At 33.9% G+C, this 22,149-nt stretch overlaps 3 protein-coding genes across 3 annotated transcripts; all 3 read left to right on the plus strand.

Annotated features, from left to right (window-relative positions):
- The first annotated feature begins 8,513 nt into the window (after positions 1–8,513).
- Positions 8,514–9,898, plus strand: LOC106384808 (probable xyloglucan endotransglucosylase/hydrolase protein 18). Its single transcript, XM_048750485.1, has 3 exons — positions 8,514–8,853; positions 8,958–9,151; positions 9,354–9,898. The coding sequence occupies exons 1-3, from the start codon at positions 8,572–8,574 to the stop codon at positions 9,724–9,726; spliced, it is 849 nt and encodes a 282-aa protein (XP_048606442.1). The 5' UTR covers positions 8,514–8,571; the 3' UTR covers positions 9,727–9,898.
- A 4,156-nt stretch (positions 9,899–14,054) lies between these two features.
- LOC106390049 (xyloglucan endotransglucosylase/hydrolase protein 24) lies at positions 14,055–15,893 on the plus strand. Its single transcript, XM_013830432.3, has 3 exons — positions 14,055–14,378; positions 14,459–14,652; positions 15,296–15,893. Exons 1-3 carry the CDS (start codon positions 14,115–14,117, stop codon positions 15,684–15,686), a joined length of 849 nt encoding a protein of 282 aa, XP_013685886.2. The 5' UTR covers positions 14,055–14,114; the 3' UTR covers positions 15,687–15,893.
- A 2,174-nt stretch (positions 15,894–18,067) lies between these two features.
- Positions 18,068–20,288, plus strand: LOC106390050 (protein YIP4b-like). The gene is made up of 3 exons (XM_013830433.3): positions 18,068–18,732; positions 19,627–19,701; positions 19,808–20,288. Exons 1-3 carry the CDS (start codon positions 18,244–18,246, stop codon positions 20,066–20,068), a joined length of 825 nt encoding a protein of 274 aa, XP_013685887.2. The 5' UTR covers positions 18,068–18,243; the 3' UTR covers positions 20,069–20,288.
- Positions 20,289–22,149: the final 1,861 nt, after the last annotated feature.

The following is a 22,149-nucleotide window of genomic DNA, read 5'->3' on the forward strand; positions in this document are numbered from 1 at the left end:
TGGAAGACAGCTTTCAAAACTAGAGAAGGTCTTTTTGAATGGCTTGTGATGCCTTTTGGGTTATCTAATGCTCCAAGTACTTTCATGCGCGTTATGAATCAAGCATTGAGGCCGTTTATTGGGAGATTTGCTGTCGTCTACTTTGATGACATCTTGATTTTCAGTTCCTCCCTCGCCGATCATCTAAGCCATTTGCGTGAGGTATTATTGGTCCTGCGGCGAGAGAAACTATTTGCTGCTACAAAAAAGTGCTTGTTTGGTGTCGACCAAGTCTTGTTTTTGGGTTATATCGTTTCTTCTCGCGGTCTGGAGGTTGACTTGTCGAAGATTGAAGCTATCCGAAGCTGGCCAACACCAACGTCCATCACTGAGATACACAGCTTCTATGGCCTAACATCTTTTTACCGTCAGTTTGTTGCACACTTTAGCAGCATTATGCCTCCTATTACAGATTTCATTAAACAAAAGCAATTTTTGTGGTCTCCGGAAGCTGACAACGCGTTTGCTACTATCAAGAGCAAGTTGACGTCGGCCCCTGTGCTCGCCTTACCCAACTTTGCTATTCCGTTCGAACTGCATTCCGACGCTTCTAAAACAGGCATTGGTGCCGTCCTGAGTCAGCAAAGCAAGCCCATCGCCTTTTATAGTGAGAAAATTGCTGGGGCTCGTGGTCGGTATAGTACGTATGACGTTGAACTATATGCAGTGATTCAGGCAGTTAAACATTGGCGCCATTATCTCTTTCACCGGGAGTTCATGCTTTTTACAGACCATGACGCTTTAAAACACATGGGATCTCAGGATAAAGTATCAGCACGCCATGCATCCTGGTTTGCCTACCTGCAACAATTTACGTTCGTTATTAAACACAAAGCTGGTGTTTTGAATAAGGTTGCGGATGCTTTAAGTCGCCGCCAAGGTCTACTAGTGACATTGCATACCTCCTTTACAGGTTTCTCTGTCCTTCCTGATCTTTACCCTTCCGATATTTTCTTTGGGAAGATTTGGCAGGAGGCTCTAGCAGGTCGTACACCCGACTACTTTGTGTTAGATCAATTTTTGTTCTATGGTGTTCGACTTTGCATTCCCGAGTGCAGTCTGCGACACCATATCATCAGAGAGCTTCACGAAAAAGGTCATGTGGGCAGGGATCGTACTTTGCAACTGGTTTCCACCTCTTATTACTGGCCGTCGCTGCGTCGTGACGTCAAGCGCTACGTCCTAAGGTGTGTTACGTGTCAATCTGCCAAGGGTCATGCGTCTAATGCCGGATTGTATCTTCCTTTACCCATCCCCACTCAGCCATGGTCTGACATTAGTGTCGACTTTGTTCTCGGGTTACCTTGCACTCAACGTGCACACGATTCCATAATGGTGGTTGTTGACAGATTTTCAAAAATGGCACGGTTTGTACCTTGCAAGAAAACCACAAATGCTTCACAAGTTGCCACCCTCTTTTTCCGCGAAATATATAAGCTTCATGAACTGCCGCAGACGATTGTTTCAGATCGAGATTCAAGATTCTTAAGCCACTTTTGGAGATCTCTTTGGAAACTTTTGCGTACCAAGTTAGACATGAGCTCCACTTATCATCCTCAGACGGATGGCCAAACCGAGGTCAGAAACAGAGCATTGGGTGATTTATTGCGTTGTCTTGTGGGTGACAATATCAAATCATCGGATTCAATACTTTGCCAAGGTGAGTTTGCACATAATCATGCAAAAAATCGCAGTACAGGTTTTAGCCCTTTTCGAGTGGTCTTTGGCATTGTTTCGCGTGGTCCTTTGGACTTGAGCATTGCACCTGACAGAAACAGTTTTCATGGCCGAGCTTGTGACTTGGTTGACGAATTCGTGGAGCTACATCAAAAGGTGTGTGACAATTTGGAGGCTGCTACAACAAAGTACAAAGCTGCAGTAGATGTCCATCGACGAGAACTTCAGTTCAATGTAGGTGACAAAGTATGGGCGGTTTTGACTAAGGATCGCTTTCCTCCTGGAACGTACAACAAGCTGAAGCCACGAAAGATTGGTCCCCTCGAGATTGTAGAGAAGATTAATGCTAATGCTTACCGACTTCGTCTTCCAGAAAATATGAACACATCGGATGTATTCAATGTCAAGCATCTTAGTCCATTTCATGCGGGTGATGATCAAGAAAATTCGGGGACGAATTTTTTCTTAGCTGGGGAGACCTGATGTAGCAAGTACATCGATTACTAGGATTTCCTTTTTATGATCTAGGTTTTCTTTTAATTACTGATAATCCTTAAGTTAGTTTTCCTATTTACGTTTAAGTTAATTTTCTTATTTGGTGTTATCTTTATGGTTATATAAAGAGAACGTATGTGCTCTCTTAATTTTTGGTTTTTATAATATAAGTTTTGAGACTTACTTCTCTACAAATCGCCTCTTGATTACAATCTTTGCGAAGCTTGAAATCATAAGTCGTCAAAGAAACAATCTCGTGTTGATTGAATCTTTTCCTTGTCCCTTACGCTAGCTGCAACATAGATCCCCTCCCTCTAACCATTTAATTCGAGATCTTTGGCGGAAGAAGCATTCCTCAGCCAACCTAAGAGAGATCCAGAGAGCCCTTACTTTACGCTCATTTTCGAAATTACCTGGCGTAGGATCATCAAAAGATTTAATCTGACACACTCGGAGATCATCCTCTGCCTGAAGGACTCTCTTCTCAATTTGGCTGAAATTTTCCTTGGCAATGTCCCTGACCACCATCTTAATCTTCTTTAATTTAAAACATAACCCAGAGAGAAGACCATTACCAGAATCCAACTCCTCCCAAGCCGACCGAATGGTAGGCAAGAAGGAAGGAAGCGATAGTAAAGCACAATTAAACATGAATGCTTTGGTGCCAAACGATGGTGGAGGAGATGATAACCTGATGTGACAAGGAGTATGATCCGAAAAATCAGGCGGATCAAATGAGCAGTGAGCCGTAGGAAACTAAGCTAGCCATTCATTATTTACCAAACACCGATCCAAACGCTTGGCAATTGGCGTCGACGGCTGGTGGTTAGACCAAGTAAAACGAGGCCCCTGTGATGGTAAATCCACAAGACCCAGTTGACAGAGAACTTCACCAAACACACGCATTGAGGAAGTAGAAGACACACAAGCCACGTTAGAGGATTCATGTGGCCCCAAAGATTCGTTAAAATCACCCACCACCGTCCAAGGCTTGGAGTCCAAACCAAAAGAGACAAGGGTGTCTTGAAGAGAAGACCAGAGATCCGTCCTTTCGTCAACCTCATTTGAAGCATAAACAGCAGAATAAACAAAAGAGATTCCCGATTCCAGCGTAACTTGAACTGTTATAGATTGAGCATCCAAAAATAGAGGTAAAACCTGAATGCTACTCCGATAGATAATCCAGATCCGACCCAACTCAGAGTACTGATAGTTAGCCAGCAAACTCCAATTAGGTGCGATAGCCGATAAGATAGAATATTTATTTATATCCCTTGCGTGCGTTTCCAAAATTTCCAAAAGGGCACCAAAAGTAACTTTCTTGTTTTTCAGCCACAAAGCAAGGGGTCTATGCTTTGAGATATCGTTGATGCCGCGCACATTCCAAAAAAAATTATCCGACATATAGATATTAGGCGTGGTGATGACCCCTATGAGAGAGGGGAAATGCACCACCCGAGCCAGAGCCCGACTGAGTTAACTTACGCTTCTTCTTTTTCTGTTTTTTCCCAGAAGAAGATGAAGGAGAGTAATGATTCAAATAAAGTCTTTCTCTACCTTTGACTAGTGACAGGGCGGCCTCATCCCCATTAAAATCCAAATCTTCACGATCAGAACCAGAACCCTCATGAGGGGCTTCTGAATGCTCATGAGGGGCTTCTGAATGCACACCGGGCTCTGTGTCAGAACTCAACAGATTGAACGCATTGGAAGTTGAGGTACCAATGGCTGGGGAAATGTCTAACACACAACCTTTAAACGCATTGGTAACATGGGTGAAAGGAACCTCAAAAACATTTGGCTCTTGCCAAACTTCCGAGACCGGAAGCAAAGATTCATTTGAAGCGACATGAAGGGCAGGGAGCTCTTTCTCAGGGATAACATCCAGAGCGGCCGACTGAGAAACTCTGGAATTCGAACCTTCTACTGTCTTAGCAGAGAGCTCCTTGACTAACGAATGATAGACACCAGAGACCTCAGGATTGAGGGGACAGTTTTGGGTCGGTTTAGTTCGCTGCTGCAAACCAGAATGCCCAACAACTTCCTTTGCGCAGGGGTAACTGAAGTTTGGACTTGCTTATCCTTACGCTGTTTAGGAGCCTTAGGATGAGATTTTTGTTTATTCTGCTTATGTTATAATTTTTACTCGAAGAAAATGAATTTATTTTGTTTTTTCTCGAAATTTAATTATATTGAGGAAACAGTATAGTCATGATGCAATGCATCTCTGATTACAGTAGGAACATTTGTATAGTATTCGAAAGAAATTTCAGGATGCATGTCTTGAGACGCAAGTATGTCCGCCGGTTTGTTGCTTTCTCTCGTTATCCTTTGAAACTTTACCTCTGCAAACTTCTTACTCCAAGTCCAGACTTCTCTTACAAAGTTATACATTCCAAAGCTGATTGTTTTTTCTGATACAAGATTCGCTAGAGGCTGACAATCACATTCAAATATGATTCTGCGATATCCTTTAGACCATGCGTTTTGCATTGCAACCAATAAAGCCTAAAATTCACTTTCTAATGTTGTGTGTCCTGCACTTCTGTAGACTCCTTCTTCATCTATGAACATCCATCCCAATTTTCATGTACGAGTCTGAGCTCTGTATGATCAATCGTAGTTACATTTCATCCATCCTCTTAACGGTCTTTTCCACATGTTAGTACACTCTCTTTTATGGGTTCTCGTAGTAGTTATGTGTGATCTATTTAATACTCCCTCCTTTTCATTTTACTTTTTGTTATAGACTTCGACCCACAGATTAATAAAACATTTAAGTTTATCTATTTACTAGATAAAAATATCATTACCAATACACCTAACTAGATTTTAACCAATAGAAAAATAGATTAGAATAAAAAGTCAATAAATTTTGCATTGAAATCATAAAACGACACTAATTTTGAAACAAAAATTTTGCTCTAAAACGACATCTAATTCGAAACGAAGGGAGTATATAATTATTTTGATTTACTTACCCTAAAATAATTGTCAATAAACAAGAGCGGTCATTTGATTTATATGCGCATGCTAATTTATTACATAATAGTAACTGATTTCTTAGTTATTTAATATATAATTATTATTTTATTATTTCATAATATGCAGAAAACATAAAATAAGTAATAAATATAAAATATTTATCATGCACAAGGCACAGATCTTAACTTAAGTATGTATCTCTTTAATAATTTTAAGTCTTAAACATTTTCTAAATCTCAGGCCAAAACAAAATAACGAAATGAGAATAAACTCAAAAATCAATATTTATATCGAGTAATAACCAAAATAAAAAAAGACACAAAAATGAGAAGAATATTGAAGATAGATAGGATTGTCACGTGAACGTAAACTTTTATAACAAAAATTAATTTTTAAATTGCTAAATCATGATATAAAACCGAGCTGACATAGTTTCATCGTAGCCAAATAGTAGGCCTGAGATTCTTCGGCCTAAACGTTAGGTTATTATGAGATAAGTGATTTTTTTACCTAAAATATTTTTAAAAATAGGTTCAGCTCATCAGTAAACAAATTATGTAATTAACAAAAAATATTAAAAAAAATTGTTTAAGGGCCAAAACTATTAGTTCGATCAAAATATAAATTTTATTTTTCCATAAATATTTCTCAAATAATTTCCATATAAAATCACATTTACGCATGTCTTATCCTAGTATATTATTCAGATGTAAATATTTATATATGTGTACCGTCTATGCGGTCGGGAGGGTTTGCGCTCATGACAAAAGCCGAAGCCGTGTTGACAAGATGACTTCATTACTTTCAGTGACCAACATCTATACTATTAAGGGGGTGATTGGTAAGTGCTCTGAGTGCTCTAGACAGCCTCAAATCTCTCTACAGCCCCAAAATCAAAGCAATCATGCTCTGGTTATCTTTTTTAAACTCACAGCCAAATCCATATTTTGCATTAGTTTACGGCTCTGGAAAGCAAATTCTCTACAGCTCAGTTCTGTGAGCTTTCCAAAAAAAAAAAAGAATATTTCATTTAACTTTTATTCAAAAAATAAGATAAACACTAACGAAACCTAAGATAAACACTAAAACTAAAAGCCCTAGTTGTAAACATATATATACTACCTACGTAAGAGAGCCAAAAAAATCCAGAGAGAACAAGAAGAATAAGAAGAGGCAACAAGAAGGTACGTAACCCATCTCTTCGTCTTCTTTTATGTTATCGTATCTAGTCTTCTTTTATGTTATTGATGTACGATGAAATTTGATTATGAACACTAGTTCCATGGAAAAGAAAACCAATAATATGTTACGCTTAATATTACATAAGTTCATCTGGTTTTCTTTTATGTTCGTGTCATATTAATTTGATTATGAACTAGTTTTTAAATTGTATATTAGATTGTTTGTTGTAGTCATTAGAGCATGAACTATTATTTCTTCTAGTTTTTAACTATCTTTTCCTCTCGTATTTTTCAATTCTTTTTAAGTATGGTTATATTTGATCTAATTTAATATACGTTTTAATAATATTTGTAAACAATGGTGAAAACAATGGTGGTGCAACCAACGCAAATGTGACATCACTTTCTCAGAGAGAGGTAAATATTTTTCTTTTCTTAATTTACTTTAGAAAAAAAAAATTAGTTATTGATGTATGTATTTTTGTTATAGATTAATGTATACCAATCGTGCTTTAAAAAGAAAACCTACAGTTAAGATCTACAGCCAAAGTTTTATGTTTTACAGTCAAAAAATCTACAGCTACAGCAAAAAAATCTACAGCACTTGTTCTACAGCAAAAAAGTTAAAGCTACGGCCTTTACCAATCACCTCCTAAAAGAGAAGTACCCATTTGAAAATGTTCTTACTTCATTAATTAAACTCCCTATTTTTTTGGCTTGTCTTTTTCAGTTGCATTTATGAAATATCCTAAAACGAATAAAACTACCTAATTTATTACTTGTCTTTTCAGTTACATTAATGAAATATGCTTAAATGAATTTAAACTTCTTATTTTATTTTTTGTCTTTTTCAGTTACCTTAATGAAATATCCTTAAATAAATTTGGACATAATGTTATTTAATCAACCAAAAAAACTCATGAGTTATCCTTACGTGCATAATTTTAATAAAGGAGATTTTTAAAAACGTACATCATTAAAATGTTACCTAAAACATGCAGCACTAATATATAACATGCATCAATAAAACTAGAATTTGACTCACACAATTGTACGGATATTATTTTCAGTTGATTAAATTTAAAAATAATTATTTATTCAAAAATAATTTAAGAATTGCTATGTTTTTAAAAATTATATGGTATTATTTGCTCATAACTCATTTGTCATTTGATAAATTGTTAGAAAGAAAATTTTAGCATAATATAACTCAGTTGTCATTTGCTAAATTTATGGTTTTTATTTATATTTTTTATTATTTAATTATAATATTTTCATTTTATATTTGAAAGATAAATGAATTTTCTTTCAAACAATATTTTTGTAAATGTATTTTTAAAAAAATAATCAATTAAAATTGTTATTATCATTGAATATCATTATTTTTGACATAATTTGAGTTTTCGTTTACATCAAAACTTATCATATTTTAGGATAATTTTAATTTAAAATGTAATTTTCATATTTTTCAAAAAAATTCTAAAAATATTTTTTAAATATTTTGTTATAATTGTTAAAAAAATATCGAGTTGCATTTCAAATAAAAAGGTAAAGATATTAAAAATATTCTAATTAAAATATGTAAAATTTAATATAGTTTTAAGGAAATGGTCAAAATAAAAAAAATTACACATAAAATAATTTTGATTTTTGTTAACTGGGCGGATCATTATTTATATGATATCGCACACGAAAGAAAAATTTCTGTTTTTAAAATTATCTAATTAACTCTATACTCATTTTTTTAATATTTTTTTATAGGATATCACACATTCGTAAAAAAATAGATAGTTTAAGATGAAAAAAAAAATATTTACTTAATGAATATAATATGAACGAATATTACAAATACATCATTTAATAAAATAAATAATTAAAAACTGAAAATTCATATCCGCGCGGATCAGGGTCTAGTATAATATTATAATATGCAAATTATATATGTACATTATTTTCTCTGGTCTGTAACAATAAACGAGTAATGAAATTATATTTTATTGGATTCTTCTTCTAACAACCAAATAAGAGTTCGTATGAGCCAACAAGAATACAGCACACACTATCAAATAATCAAACCCATGAAACTTCCTTCTCTTTTTTTCCTTGCCATTTTCTAGCAGCTATATAAACTCATATCACATACCTCAGTTTCAATCAACAAATACATCTAAAATATCATCAATACCTATAAAACATGAAGTTTTCTTGCGGCACAAGATTTGCATTCTTGGTTCTCTTTCTCTTTGCAGCACAATCTGTGGCTGTCTACGCGGGTAGCTTCCACAAAGATGTGAAAATACACTGGGGTGATGGACGTGGAAAGATTCGGGACAGAGATGGAAAGCTTCTTTCTCTCTCACTCGACAAATCCTCCGGTTCAGGTTTTCAATCCAACCAGGAGTTTCTATACGGTAAAGCCGAGGTTCAAATGAAACTTGTCCCTGGTAACTCTGCTGGAACCGTCACAACATTCTACGTAAGTAACATAAAATTTTGAAAGCATCCTTTGGCATCTTTCCCTATTGGCTTGATTACAAATAATTGATTAGTATGGTGGTGTTTTATGATTACTTTATGTAGCTTAAATCGCCCGGAACTACTTGGGATGAGATCGATTTTGAGTTCTTGGGAAACATAAGTGGACATCCATATACTCTTCATACTAATGTTTACACACAAGGCTCTGGAGAAAAAGAACAACAGTTTCATCTATGGTTTGACCCAACCGTTAACTTTCACACTTATTGCATCACATGGAATCCCCAAAGAATTATGTAAGAATATCCTTCCATCCCTTGTACATTGATCTTATATGGACTATAGCCTCATGAACTTATTGCTAAGGTTCATGGACTTCCAACTAAAATCAATGGAAAATTAGTAGAATATCACATGTCCTTAGATATAATTCTAGGTCTCAATACATTTTTTCAATGTTGGATTCCTAATGATTCTCTTTTGTTTCCACTCTTCTAGTTTTACAGTTGATGGCATTCCTATTAGAGAGTTCAAGAACACCGAATCCATGGGAGTTCCTTTCCCAAAGAACCAACCAATGAGGCTCTATGCGAGCCTTTGGGAAGCCGAGCATTGGGCCACAAGGGGAGGATTGGAGAAAACAGATTGGTCAAAAGCTCCTTTCACTGCTTTCTACAGAAACTACAATGTGGAAGGATGTGTTTGGGCTAATGGTAAATCATCTTGCCCCGGGAATTCTCCATGGTTCACTCAAAAAGTTGATTTTGAAGGCCAGAAAAAAATGAAATGGGCACAGAGTAAGTACATGATCTACAACTATTGCACCGATAAGAGAAGGTTTCCTCGAGGTGTTCCTGCAGTGTGCACTTAAATTGTTTGTTCTTTTGATTCGTGAATATGTTACTTGGGATTGTCATTGTTACTGGAATGAGTCTTATCTATTATTTTCATTTATTTGTTGCTCATATTATGTGTGTGTGGTGATTGTGTAAGATTTTTTAAAGTAATAACAAATAATAAATTATGGAAACAAGAGTATTCGCTACTAAAACTTAATGAAACTTTAAATTGTTTGACTGAATTTGTAACATTCTTAAACATTGAGAGAGGTTTAACCGTTTAATCTACAACAATGCTTGAGAAGAACATAACGGGGACAATCCAAATTTCAACACATTATTCTGAAGTGTTTTATTGCTCACCAAAAAAAAAAAACATTTTTAGGCTTGGTTTCAAGCTTGTTCGTAGAAATGGCTTGACTTAGCAGTAAGATAGAAATGGATTGGCTTATTAGCAGAGCCGGTCCTGACTTTTTGGTGGCTAGAAGCGAATAAAAAAAAAAGGCTGGTTCATAAATTTTTTTTACTAATTGTTTTTAAATAACTAAATAAAAAGTTTTAAACAAAAACGTTTAAAAACATGAAAACCAATACATTACCGCTGAAACGTTAGACGTTAAACGTGGTATATATGCTCATACTAGATCCTTACCAAGAAGAGTTTACGAAGAAAAGATCCACTATAGATCGCGAACACTAACTGTAGTCAGAACCGTTGCTCACCCTTGTAAAAGAAGGCAAGAGCCATGGAAAAACTCCATTGCTAGTCGGTATACTCAATTTGGCAGGAAAGAAATGTTATATCGAATGCGAGAACGTAAGTTAACTCCAGCTCAGCTGCTCAAGTTATCTCGTTTTATATACAATATACTATAAGAAGAATATTGTGTCTCATTTACAAAAAAAAAAAAAAAAGAAGAATATTGTGGAAAATTATTGAACAAATATAAAAATCCTGTATTCTCAGATTATAAAAACGAGATTAGTACTAATTATTATTACCCGTCCATAGTTATCACTGAAATTTCCCCAGCGGCTGTTGAGCTTATTATTGTTTTTGAAATTGTTGGTTCTCGCAATGCAAATTTATATATATCCACCTGAAAGTTCAAAAGTTTTCTAGGTCAGGCTCTTCTCGGATTGGCTGTTAGATGATAAACAAAATATTAAGAAGTTGTTTTTTAGTGTTTAGGCAAGAATATATACAATAAAAACTTTATAAATTAATACTCGATAAACTAATAAACACAATAAATTAATAAATTTATTCGGTTCCAAATTAGACCGGTTCAAAATATGACACAAATCGATAAGTAATAAGATAATCATTTTTTAGAAAATTTCATGTAAATATATAGTCCAATTAAAATCACAAATTAATAATTTATATATCTATATTTTGTATAATTATATCTATTTTTAATACTTTAATAATATTTAATAAAATATATCTAAATCAAATTTAAATTCTCTGAAACATATTTTATATATACTAAATAATATAATAACAACAATATGAAAGATTTCTAAAATTTGATTAAAGTATATATGGTAAAATCAACTATTTTTTATTTTACACAAAATATATTCTAAAATATAAATATCTAAACAAGGAAACTTTTATAAATTAATATAATACCATAGTTCTAGCATTATAGAGTTTTTACTCTATATTTATAGAATAATAAATGAAATTTGTTGATGATTATCCATTGAAATAGATATGGACATATGTGGATAATAACAATATTGATAGTTAATTAGTGAAGATTAGAGTTCAGAAAAGTGATCGTAGTAACATTATTATTATATTATTATTGGCCATAATCAATTATGAAAAGGACTTGGAGACTTTCTTTTTCTTCGAGTACTTGGAGACTTTATGTCTTAATTGGACAAACCAAAATAATTGGTGTTAATTGCTAATTGCGCTTATCCCTTGAGATCAGCTGGTTAAATGAAAATGACATCCAGCCAATGGTTTTAGGGAAAAAAAAACATACGAGGATATTTGGTTAGCCACACAGTGTGTTCTGTAACAACTGTCGATGAATAATTTGGTTCTAAATAATTGTGTGGTTATGTGGCGAGACTACACTCTCGCTTCTATATTTTGCATTCTTTGACGAATGCATCGTCATCGTCATCAGTCATCACTCTTCAGTCTCATCTTCTTCGACACTTCACCAATATAGAAAACATCTAAACGTTTAAACATGTAATGGTGGTGATAAATACGACCTGGAAGGCTGGAACATTGATTGATCCCGGAATTTGACAAGACCATACATAGCTGTCCTTAAAATGAATTATATAGTGAACTGAATTAACAGTGAGATTAGGCCCCTGATTAAGAATTCTGATGAGCCATCACACTAAGAAATTAATTTCGTAATGGTACAGCTGTAAAGCTTAGTAGGACCAAGTTGATGTTTGGTTAGGCAGTCCAAATCAAAATTTCCATATCTCATCCAATGATTCCTATTCATATGTGTATCTATAGCTTTAGTTACGTAGCTACCCCATCTTAGTTCTTATGGTCCATATACTATTACTTAGGTATTCAAAACTCAAAAGTATATACTTTTTTTTTTTGAGCAAAACTCAAAAATATATACTATTATTAAAAACCAACCTGTCTTTTGCACTTAACTCAAATCATGTCAGTGTAATAATGAAATTGAATTTGTTTGACAAATGTTACTGTTTTATTAGTGGAGTTTTTTTCTGCAAATACTTTTCATTAGTGGAGTTCGTATGTCATGCTTTCTATTAAAGAATTTTACGCGATGGTTCTAAAATGTGAGTAGCTTGACATTCAATCTCAAATTATCAATATAATAAATATACAAAAAATTATCAGGATATATTTCTTTGAGTTAGAGATTCTTCTCGTCGACCCAAATTAACCAGTTATTCAAAAGTTAGTAACAATTACATTTGTCGATAACCTATAGTTTTATGATATGATTTGGCAATGATATGAAAACTCAATATGAAAATTTGGAAAATGACCATTTATTAGTAATTTTGGCGTGGAAACAGAAGACAAAATTAGCAAAAAATAATTATTGAGATACTGATCGTTGCTTGTTCGTTAAAACGAACGAAAGAGGAGGAAAATAGCTTTGGTGCTTGAAGAAAAATAGAAAAGAGCAGTTGAGATTGGACCAGTCATTTCCAATAAATATTAGTTAATTGTTCTATTTTAATTCAGCTGTATTTTTGTTGAGTCTTTTTCATATAATACATCAATTATCATATAATTTACAGAATTAGAAAGTTAAATTAGACTTATAGGCATGGTTGCACATATTGATTAGAACTTTTTATTTATTTATTTGTTGCATGGAACATCTTTATTTAGTCCCTTCATTAATTAGTGACCAACCAAAAGAAATTGTCCTTTTTGTTTAAAAAGAGAGAAAAATAAAGCGTGTCTATTGCTCCTACTTGCACCTCCGTTAACGCAATCAGATCTTTAATTCATACAACTAAACTCTTACTTTTCGTCGTTGCTTCTACTCGTCAAATCACACAACCCCCAATTTAGTTTTTTATCACATCGTAACAGTATTGGGCTGCCAAAAAAAATGTGTACGATTAAAAAGCTTGATGTAGAATGCATGTAGAAAAGTTCGACTTGAGAGTCAAAGCAAGTTGTTTTATTCCAGAAACATGGTCCAGTTACGCCCCAATAATTGGATACACACAAACTCTGAAACAAAACAAAAGAATATAAAAAATATATTTAGTAAAAAAGGAAAAAGTTATATAAAAGTGATATTCTCCTCAAATTTCAACTAAATTTTGAGAACTTGAAGTCGAACAATTTCACACGTAATGTTCCTCTAGACCTCTTATTTTTGTCTCTCCTATAGGCCTCTACGTAGTGATTTAGGCTGTACTAAAACATTTGAATTTGGTAATCTTGTGCAATCTATAATAAACATATATACAAAGCATGCACCAGTTATATAGCAAACGATTATTCAATATCCTCAGTTAGAAGTTTTAACCCAAAGTTATAACCCAAAGAAAAGTTCATATCAGTTTTCAATATAAGAATTTAAATAAAAAATAGAGAATTAATATCTAACGATGTGCCCATATATAACTCTTTTTTTTGGTTAATCATAATGATATATAACTTATTATCTCTTTTCCAAAAAAAAAAAACTCATTATCTCTATATAAACTTTTAAAGGATGGTAAAATATTAATATGTTCACCAAATGATGGAGGATTGGAGGTACTCAAGACTCCAGCTGTGATACATCTTGCATGCAATATTGCAATGTTTACCCACTCTCTTCTCATTTATTTTATTAAGTACTCTTATTATTACTTCTCCTCCCACTATATATATACATGTCTTCCCTCTTATCTCTTCCTCACATTCCTCACCAAACACAAAGATATGTCTTCTTTCAAAATATTCTTCTTCTCAGCTCTACTCGCGGCTGTGTTTTCAGCCTCGGCAGCTGACTTCAACAGCGACGTCAACGTAGCATGGGGAAACGGCCGTGGGAAGATACTCAACAACGGCCAGCTTCTTACTCTCACCTTAGACAAGTCCTCTGGTTCTGGTTTTCAATCCAAAGCAGAGTATTTGTTCGGAAAGATCGATATGCAGATTAAGCTCGTGCCCGGTAACTCGGCAGGAACAGTAACAACTTTCTACGTAAGTAACTTAACCTAGGAGTGTTTTAATGTGATTTGGATTGATAATCTTGATTGTTTGTCTATTTTTATAACTTGCAGCTGAAGTCAGAAGGATCGACTTGGGATGAGATTGATTTTGAGTTCTTGGGTAATATGAGTGGAGATCCTTACACTTTACATACTAATGTCTACACTCAAGGTAAAGGTGACAAAGAACAACAGTTCCATCTTTGGTTCGACCCAGCCGCGAACTTCCACACTTACTCAATCCTCTGGAACCCTCAAAGAATCATGTAAGTAAATAAAATCTCACATTTCTTACTCCGCAAGTAACACTCAACAAAACCCTAACTAGGGTTTATTTATGTTTATCCGCAAATCCAAAACATAGCTAAGTAAAACATTGGCAGTGCGTCTCCAAATTTTTTTAGATAATACTCCATCTATTTCATAAAGAGTGTCACTTTGGATTTTTTTTTTGTTGAAAAAATATCATTTTACAATTTCAATGTAATTTTATACATTAAATCTATCTTTTTTTCTTTTTGAATATCCAATAGATTTTTATTTAAATCATTTTCATTTAACTAAACATACATTGAATAAAAATATATTAGTTTATTATACAATTTTCTTAATGTAAGTAAAAATGTCAAAGTGATACTTTACAAGAAAGGGATGTAGTATATATGAAGATAAGTCCTTAAATTGTTTCTTAAAAATTACTAAAATTCTTAGTAATTTGTTTAACGCTTACAGGGTTAACACTTTATTATCTAATGTGATACTTTACAAGAAAGGGATGTAGTATATATGAAGATAAGTCCTTAAATTGTTTCTTAAAAATTACTAAAATTCTTAGTAATTTGTTTAACGCTTACAGGGTTAACACTTTATTATCTAATGTGTTCTGTATATTTTCTTTGTTTTGCTTAGATGGACCGTCGATAATACACCGATTAGAGAGTTTAAGAACTCTGAGCCTCTCGGTGTTTTGTTTCCAAAGAGCAAGCCGATGAGGATGTACGCGAGTTTATGGAACGCAGATGATTGGGCAACGAGAGGCGGTCTGGTTAAAACGGATTGGTCCAAAGCTCCATTCGTGGCTTCTTACAGGCACATTAAATGTGATGGGTGTGTTCATGCTAACGGCCGGTCGTCTTGTAGCTCGACGAGACCAACCTCTAATTGGTACACTCAACAAATGGATTCGACGAGCCAAGCTAGGCTCAGATGGGTCCAGAAGAATTATATGATCTACAATTATTGTACGGATAGTAAGAGGTTCCCTCAGGGAATCCCTCGGGAATGTGCAACAAGCGCATAGACTTTCAAATTGTTCTATATGTATTCTCTATGTTCCTCTGCTTTCTTTCTATCCTATGTGAATGCTCTGTTACTTCTTTTGTTACTTGTGTTTGATTCTTTTGATTGTATATCGTTGTCCAATAAAGCAAAAGGGTGTGTCTACATATGTAAGAGATGTTTGTGAAAAAAAAAATACTCTGTTTTATGAAAATGATAGTTCTTTTTATATAGATAAAAAAAAGATGATTTGCTTCACTTATATTGTAAACAATATGAGAAACGTGTTAAATGCATCTCAAAATGCAGTGGCTGGAAAATTGTCAGTATAAAACTAATCAAATTTTGTTATTACTCCTTCCATTTTTAAAGATAATTTTTTTAAATACATAATTATGTTTATTCAATTACTATTAATTTAAATTATTTTATTTTGGTGCTAAAAAAGTAGGTATCATAGAAAAATATAATGTGCTACTGACATGTGTAAAAACATGAAAAAACTACATATTCGAAACGGACATAGTAAAGAATTCATCAAAAATTACAAAAAAAATTATCAATATTGATTTTTATATCAGCATATTTATTTATTAATAACATGATTACATAGAACTAGGTGTTGTGCCCGCGTATGCGGGCATATGCATTTTATAAAATTTAAACAAACATTATTTATTTAAAAATCATCACTTTTTCAATTATATTCCTTTCAACTATATTTTAGGAAAATCTCCAAAAATCTTTAACGACCTTAATTTTATCACCAAATTTTATATGTCACATTTAAGTATATCTTTCATAGAAACATATTTTCCTCGTAATAAAACTATATGATATAATATATTTTTTGTCTAAACATTTTTATACTAAAAACTGATAAGATTATTGTTTGTAACTACAATTATATTACCTTGATAAATATATAAAGATATATATATATATATATATATATGTGTATATATATCAGCTTTTATTGATTTTGGATAATAACAGGTTAATTAATATTTTTAGATAATGATAATATATAATTAAACTTTCTTTTACTCGATTATTACTTATTTTTGGGTGATTTTATTGTTGTATATTATGAATAAATATAATTATCTAATTATTAAGCATTATAAATAAAGATAATTATTCATTAAATGTAGAATGACTCTAATTACTCTATTTTTAATGTGATAGTTCAGATAAAACTATCAATTTGAAACTAATAATATCACAATTTTATATTAGAGTATATTTGTTTAATTAACTAACTAATAGAATCTGTAAATTTGTATCATTACCATAACCAACCAATTGATCAAGTCGGTAAAAAAGTTTATGCTTTGTTTTAATTTTGAGTTCATACATTTTTATTTACTTATGATTCACACAAATAATGTCTATAAGACCAAGAACTTACATGTACAATGTACGCTATAGGTTTTTCTTTTTACCTATTGAGATGGAAAATTTAAGGTGGCCAGAAATGTGAAAATATTTACCTTTAGGTAAAATCAAACAACTAAGAATAACTCAATTAAGTAAAAACAAACAAAATATCTAAACAAACATAAAGCTAAGTGAATGGAATACTACATCAATTTAATCACTCAACCTTCTCGTGATTGGACGACATCTTCTATGTCTTTTACGCTCTTTGATTTTAGAACTTCTTCTTTTCTTGTTCTTGGACAACCGAAACCCAAAGTCCAAAAATTCATATAACAAAATAGTGATGCTACAAACTAAAAGAATCTGAAGTAAAAAAACATAAGAGAATACAATTATATTTACCTAGACAATATAATCCTTCTTCTATCTCCATAGCCACTGAAAAAAGCAATAGGACGTCACTTAATATGATATAAACTAAACTAAAATTTAAAAAGATAAGAGATGAATACTTTTTTTTATAATATTATTGTGTGAACAAAAAGATAACAATTGGTTAAATATATACTCCTTCTGTTTCATTATAAGTGTCGTTTTATGTTTCGGCACACAAATTAAGGAAACAATTAATTTTGTACATTTCTTATAAAAAACACTATTACCTATACATCTAACCATATTTCAACCAATAAAAAAATAAATTTTGCATTGAAAAACAATACTTATTTTGTAACGAAAAAATTCTCTAAAACGACACTTAATATGAAACGGATGGAGTATTATAATCTAGCAACATTATATATTTATTAAGTAAAATTATTAATTAGAATTACCAAGCATATGATAAATAATTAAAATTACTTAAAATTATGAAAATATGACAAATAAGCAAATAAAGTAAAATAATATAGAGCATGACAAATCAGCAAAATCAATTCAATAAATAATAATATAGATAGACGAGACTGGAAATTGGTATTCTAAATTTAAGATATAACAATAACAAGTCATATACAATTTGCAAACTTAGTTAAAATCCCATTAGAGTTGTATGTAGATCAACACATAAACGGCGTCGCATCGTTTTCATCTACGTTCCTTTTAGTAATCGATACTCCGCTTCATCGTCAGATCTGATCAAATCTCTTCACCGACATCCAAAAAAAGCTCCGGCGAAACCCAAACAAATCGGCAGAATGTCTCACAACGATACGATTCCGCTCTACCAATCGTCCCAATCAGACATCGACGAGATCGAGAACATGATGAACGGCGGACTCCAATCGGGTCCCGGAACCGTCCTCCCCGCGCGTCCGCCGAGCCCGATCCGTCCCTCGATCCCCGTCTCATCCTCTCCCTTCGTCCAATCCAACCTCCCTCCGCTTCCGCCGTCTTCATCCTCCGTCCCAGCCCCTCCGTCGCTTCCGCCGGCGGTTAAATTCGGCAGCTCGGAAGGCTCGAAGACGATCGGATTCGGGTCTCCGCCGAACACGTTGACGGAGCCGGTGTGGGACACGGTGAAGCGGGATCTGTCGAGGATCGTGAGTAACCTGAAGCTGGTGGTGTTTCCGAATCCGAATCGGGAGGATCCTGGGAAGGCGCTTAGGGATTGGGATCTGTGGGGTCCGTTTTTCTTCATTGTCTTCTTGGGCCTTGCGCTTTCGTGGTCTGCTTCGGTTAAGAAGGTAATCAAAATCTTAGCCCTTATCGTTAAAGGTGACATCTTGGCTTGATTGAGACTTTCTATAGACTTTCCTTAGGCTAAGGCCGGCATATTCTAGATACTGCAATGCTCTCAGATTTTGATTTAACACGTAGAAAACTGATTCAGTGAGCAATAAACAATACATGTGGTGCTCTTTAACCTTTAATTGATCTAGTTACATAAGCTTACGTGGCCAAAACGATGGCTGTGGTTGGTACAATAGAATGATGAATCTTTGAGAGTTTCTCTCGAATGATGCTTCTAGTTTTGATTTCTTAAACTAAGGAACCCCTACTGCTGTCAGGTTTTGGTTTTAGAACTGATTCAAAGAGCAATGACCAACGCATGTGGTGCTCTCTTGCTTGTAATTTTAGGTTTCATTACTCTCTCATGTCTTGCCTTAGCAGCATGTTATGTCTAGGATCTGATTCATGATTAACCATATTGTAAAATTTAACCTTTTAGTGGTTGTAGTCACGTAAGCCAATGTGGGCAAAAGGATGGTTGTGGTCGGTCTTTCAGATACTCCTGCTTGTAAAATGGTTTATGAACGTACTGAATAAGAAAATGTGAAATCAATAGGTTAGAAGAAGGCTGTTTTGTTGTTTTTGAATAGGCTGCTTGATATATGCGTGATATATCTGAAAAGATATCTCGGTTCGCTTTGGGAAATGTTTAAATGTTATTAACTTTTAGTCATATGGATATAAGCTACATCTGTGTTTTCATTGCCATCTAAAATCGTCCTTTCTTTGCATTTCCATCCCAGGCTTGAGTCCCTGAAGCCACAAAGCATTACATTTTTTCATATCTTCTAGAAAAAAGAACCGTTCAATTGCATTTGGTCTCACTTCTGTTTCTCTGTAATGTTCAGTCAGAAGTGTTTGCCGTGGCATTTGCACTACTTGCAGCTGGAGCGGTGATCCTCACACTAAATGTACTGCTCCTGGTAAGTACACATCTGATTCATGTAGTAATACAAGCCAACATACTCTTCGATTTCTTCTTGTCACAACTTCGGTTTTCGCTGTCCTGAAACAATATGCAATAAACAGGGAGGACATATAATCTTCTTCCAAAGCCTAAGCCTTTTGGGATACTGTCTATTCCCACTGGACGTTGGAGCAGTGATCTGCATGTTGAAGGACAATGTTATACTGAAAATGATCGTAGTCACTGTGACCCTTGCCTGGAGCTCGTGGGCAGCTTATCCTTTCATGAGCGCCGCCGTGAACCCAAGAAGAAAGGCTCTTGCACTTTATCCGGTCTTCCTCATGTATGTGTCTGTTGGATTCTTGATCATTGCCATTGATTAATACGTACCATATTTCAGTTTGAAATCGTTTGGTATACAGAGTAGTTAGAAGTTTTCCCATCTGCGTTTTAATCTGAGTTTCAATGAGATCATATGTATAAGATGTTCTTTAACACCTTTTTCCGTTAAACTCTGGTCTGAGTTTATATGTTTTTGCTCCGTGTATGAAACTTGCTGTTTTTTTTTGAGAAGGTATATAAAATATGTAAGACCTTGATATATCATATGCTCCAAATTGGTCATACATTTTCAATCCATAGCTATTTTTAATTCCAGATAAAAATCAGGTATCCTCTTCTAAAACAGAATGTTATGTGTAATAATGAACACAATTCTATCAAAGCGGTCAAATTATGACGATATATAAGAAACTAATAAAATTATGATGTTGTTTTTTTGGAGAGGGTGTGATTAGAATGGTTCTGTTTTATATAACAAGATAAGGATAAATACAATATTTATTATATGAATTTCTCACTGATATCCCATGCATTACACAAGCCACCCTCCATAGTTTAAATCAACTAAATCACATTGAGTTTGTGTATATTAATTTGTGAAGAAAACAATCTCAAAGTCATGAGTCATTAGCATTTGACTCTTCTAAACCATTAATTAAAAGAAAAAGATTGTTATGAAAATAACTTATAATTTATAGTATCGAGAAATTTAAATAAGAATAGAATTTAATACCCGTATGAAGCAAATAACACTAATATAAGGAAGAAAAATTACTATAAAAAAGAAGAAGAAGATGTAATGGTGTACAAAAGAGTGAGATGAGTGATGGTATTTATAGTGAACAACAATACATAAAATAACAAAGATGATGCTTAATTTGGTAAATGAGTGGGTGATCATAGTGCTTGATGAGTAGATGATCATAGTGCTTGAGTTGGTAAATGAGTGGAGGATCATTTCAAAGTTTATCTTATAACACTTCCCCTTGATCATCCATCTTGTATTAAATTAAGTTTCGTAACACTCCCCTTGGGGACCGGTGTCACTCTCCGCCCTCGCTTAACGTCTTTGTTGCCTCGTTAAAAACCTTTTTTAGAAAAACCCAATGGGAAAACCATAGTTAGGTAAAAAGAGTACAACTACGTAAGCTCCCCCTCGATTGAGCAGTCATAGATCCTTCTAATGACGCATTCCAATGTTATGAACATGTTTTCTGAATACCGAAGTAGGAAGTGCTTTTGTGAAGAGGTCGGCTGCATTGTCGCATGATCGGACATATCTTACTTCAATCTCTTTCTTCTTCTCGAGCTCTTGAGTGTATGAGAAGAACTTTGGATGTATATGTTTTGTTCTATCACTTTTGATATATCCTTCCTTCGTTTGAGCAACACATGCTGCATTGTCTTCATATAGAATAATTGGCCCCGTACTTTTGTCAATCCCACTACTTGAACAAATGTGTTGGCTTATTGATCTTAGCCATACATATTCTTTACTTGCTTCATGGAGTGCGATGATCTCAGCATGATTTGAAGAGGTAGCCACACGCGTTTGTTTCTGAGAACGCCAAGATATAGCAGTGCCTCCGATCGTAAAAACATATCCTGTTTGCGATCGGGCTTTGTGTGGATCTGAAAGATATCCTGCATCTGCAAAACCAACCATTTGACCATTTGAATCTTTAGGGTAAAATAAGCCTAAATCAATAGTCCCTTGTAAGTAACGAAAGACATGTTTAATTCCATTCCAATGTCTTCGTGTTGGAGATGAGCAAAATCTTGCTAGAAGATTAACAGCGAATGATATATCAGGCCGTGTACAATTTGCAAGGTACATCAACGCTCCAATTGCACTTAGATATGGTACTTCTGGACCAAGTATCTCTTCTTTTTCCTCAGGTGGTCGAAATGGATCACTTTCAAAGTTAAGTGATCTGACGACCATCAGAGTACTAAGGGGATTAGATTTATCCATATTAAAGCATTTCAACACTCTTTTGGTGTATGTAGATTGATGTACAAATATACCATTTTGAAAATGTTCTATTTGAAGGCCAAGACAATACTGTGTCTTTCCGAGATCTTTCATCTCAAATTCTCCTTTTAGATATTCTGATGCCTT

Source organism: Brassica napus, chromosome C3, assembly GCF_020379485.1.
Source record: "Brassica napus cultivar Da-Ae chromosome C3, Da-Ae, whole genome shotgun sequence".
NCBI classification, from domain to species: Eukaryota; Viridiplantae; Streptophyta; class Magnoliopsida; order Brassicales; family Brassicaceae; genus Brassica; species Brassica napus.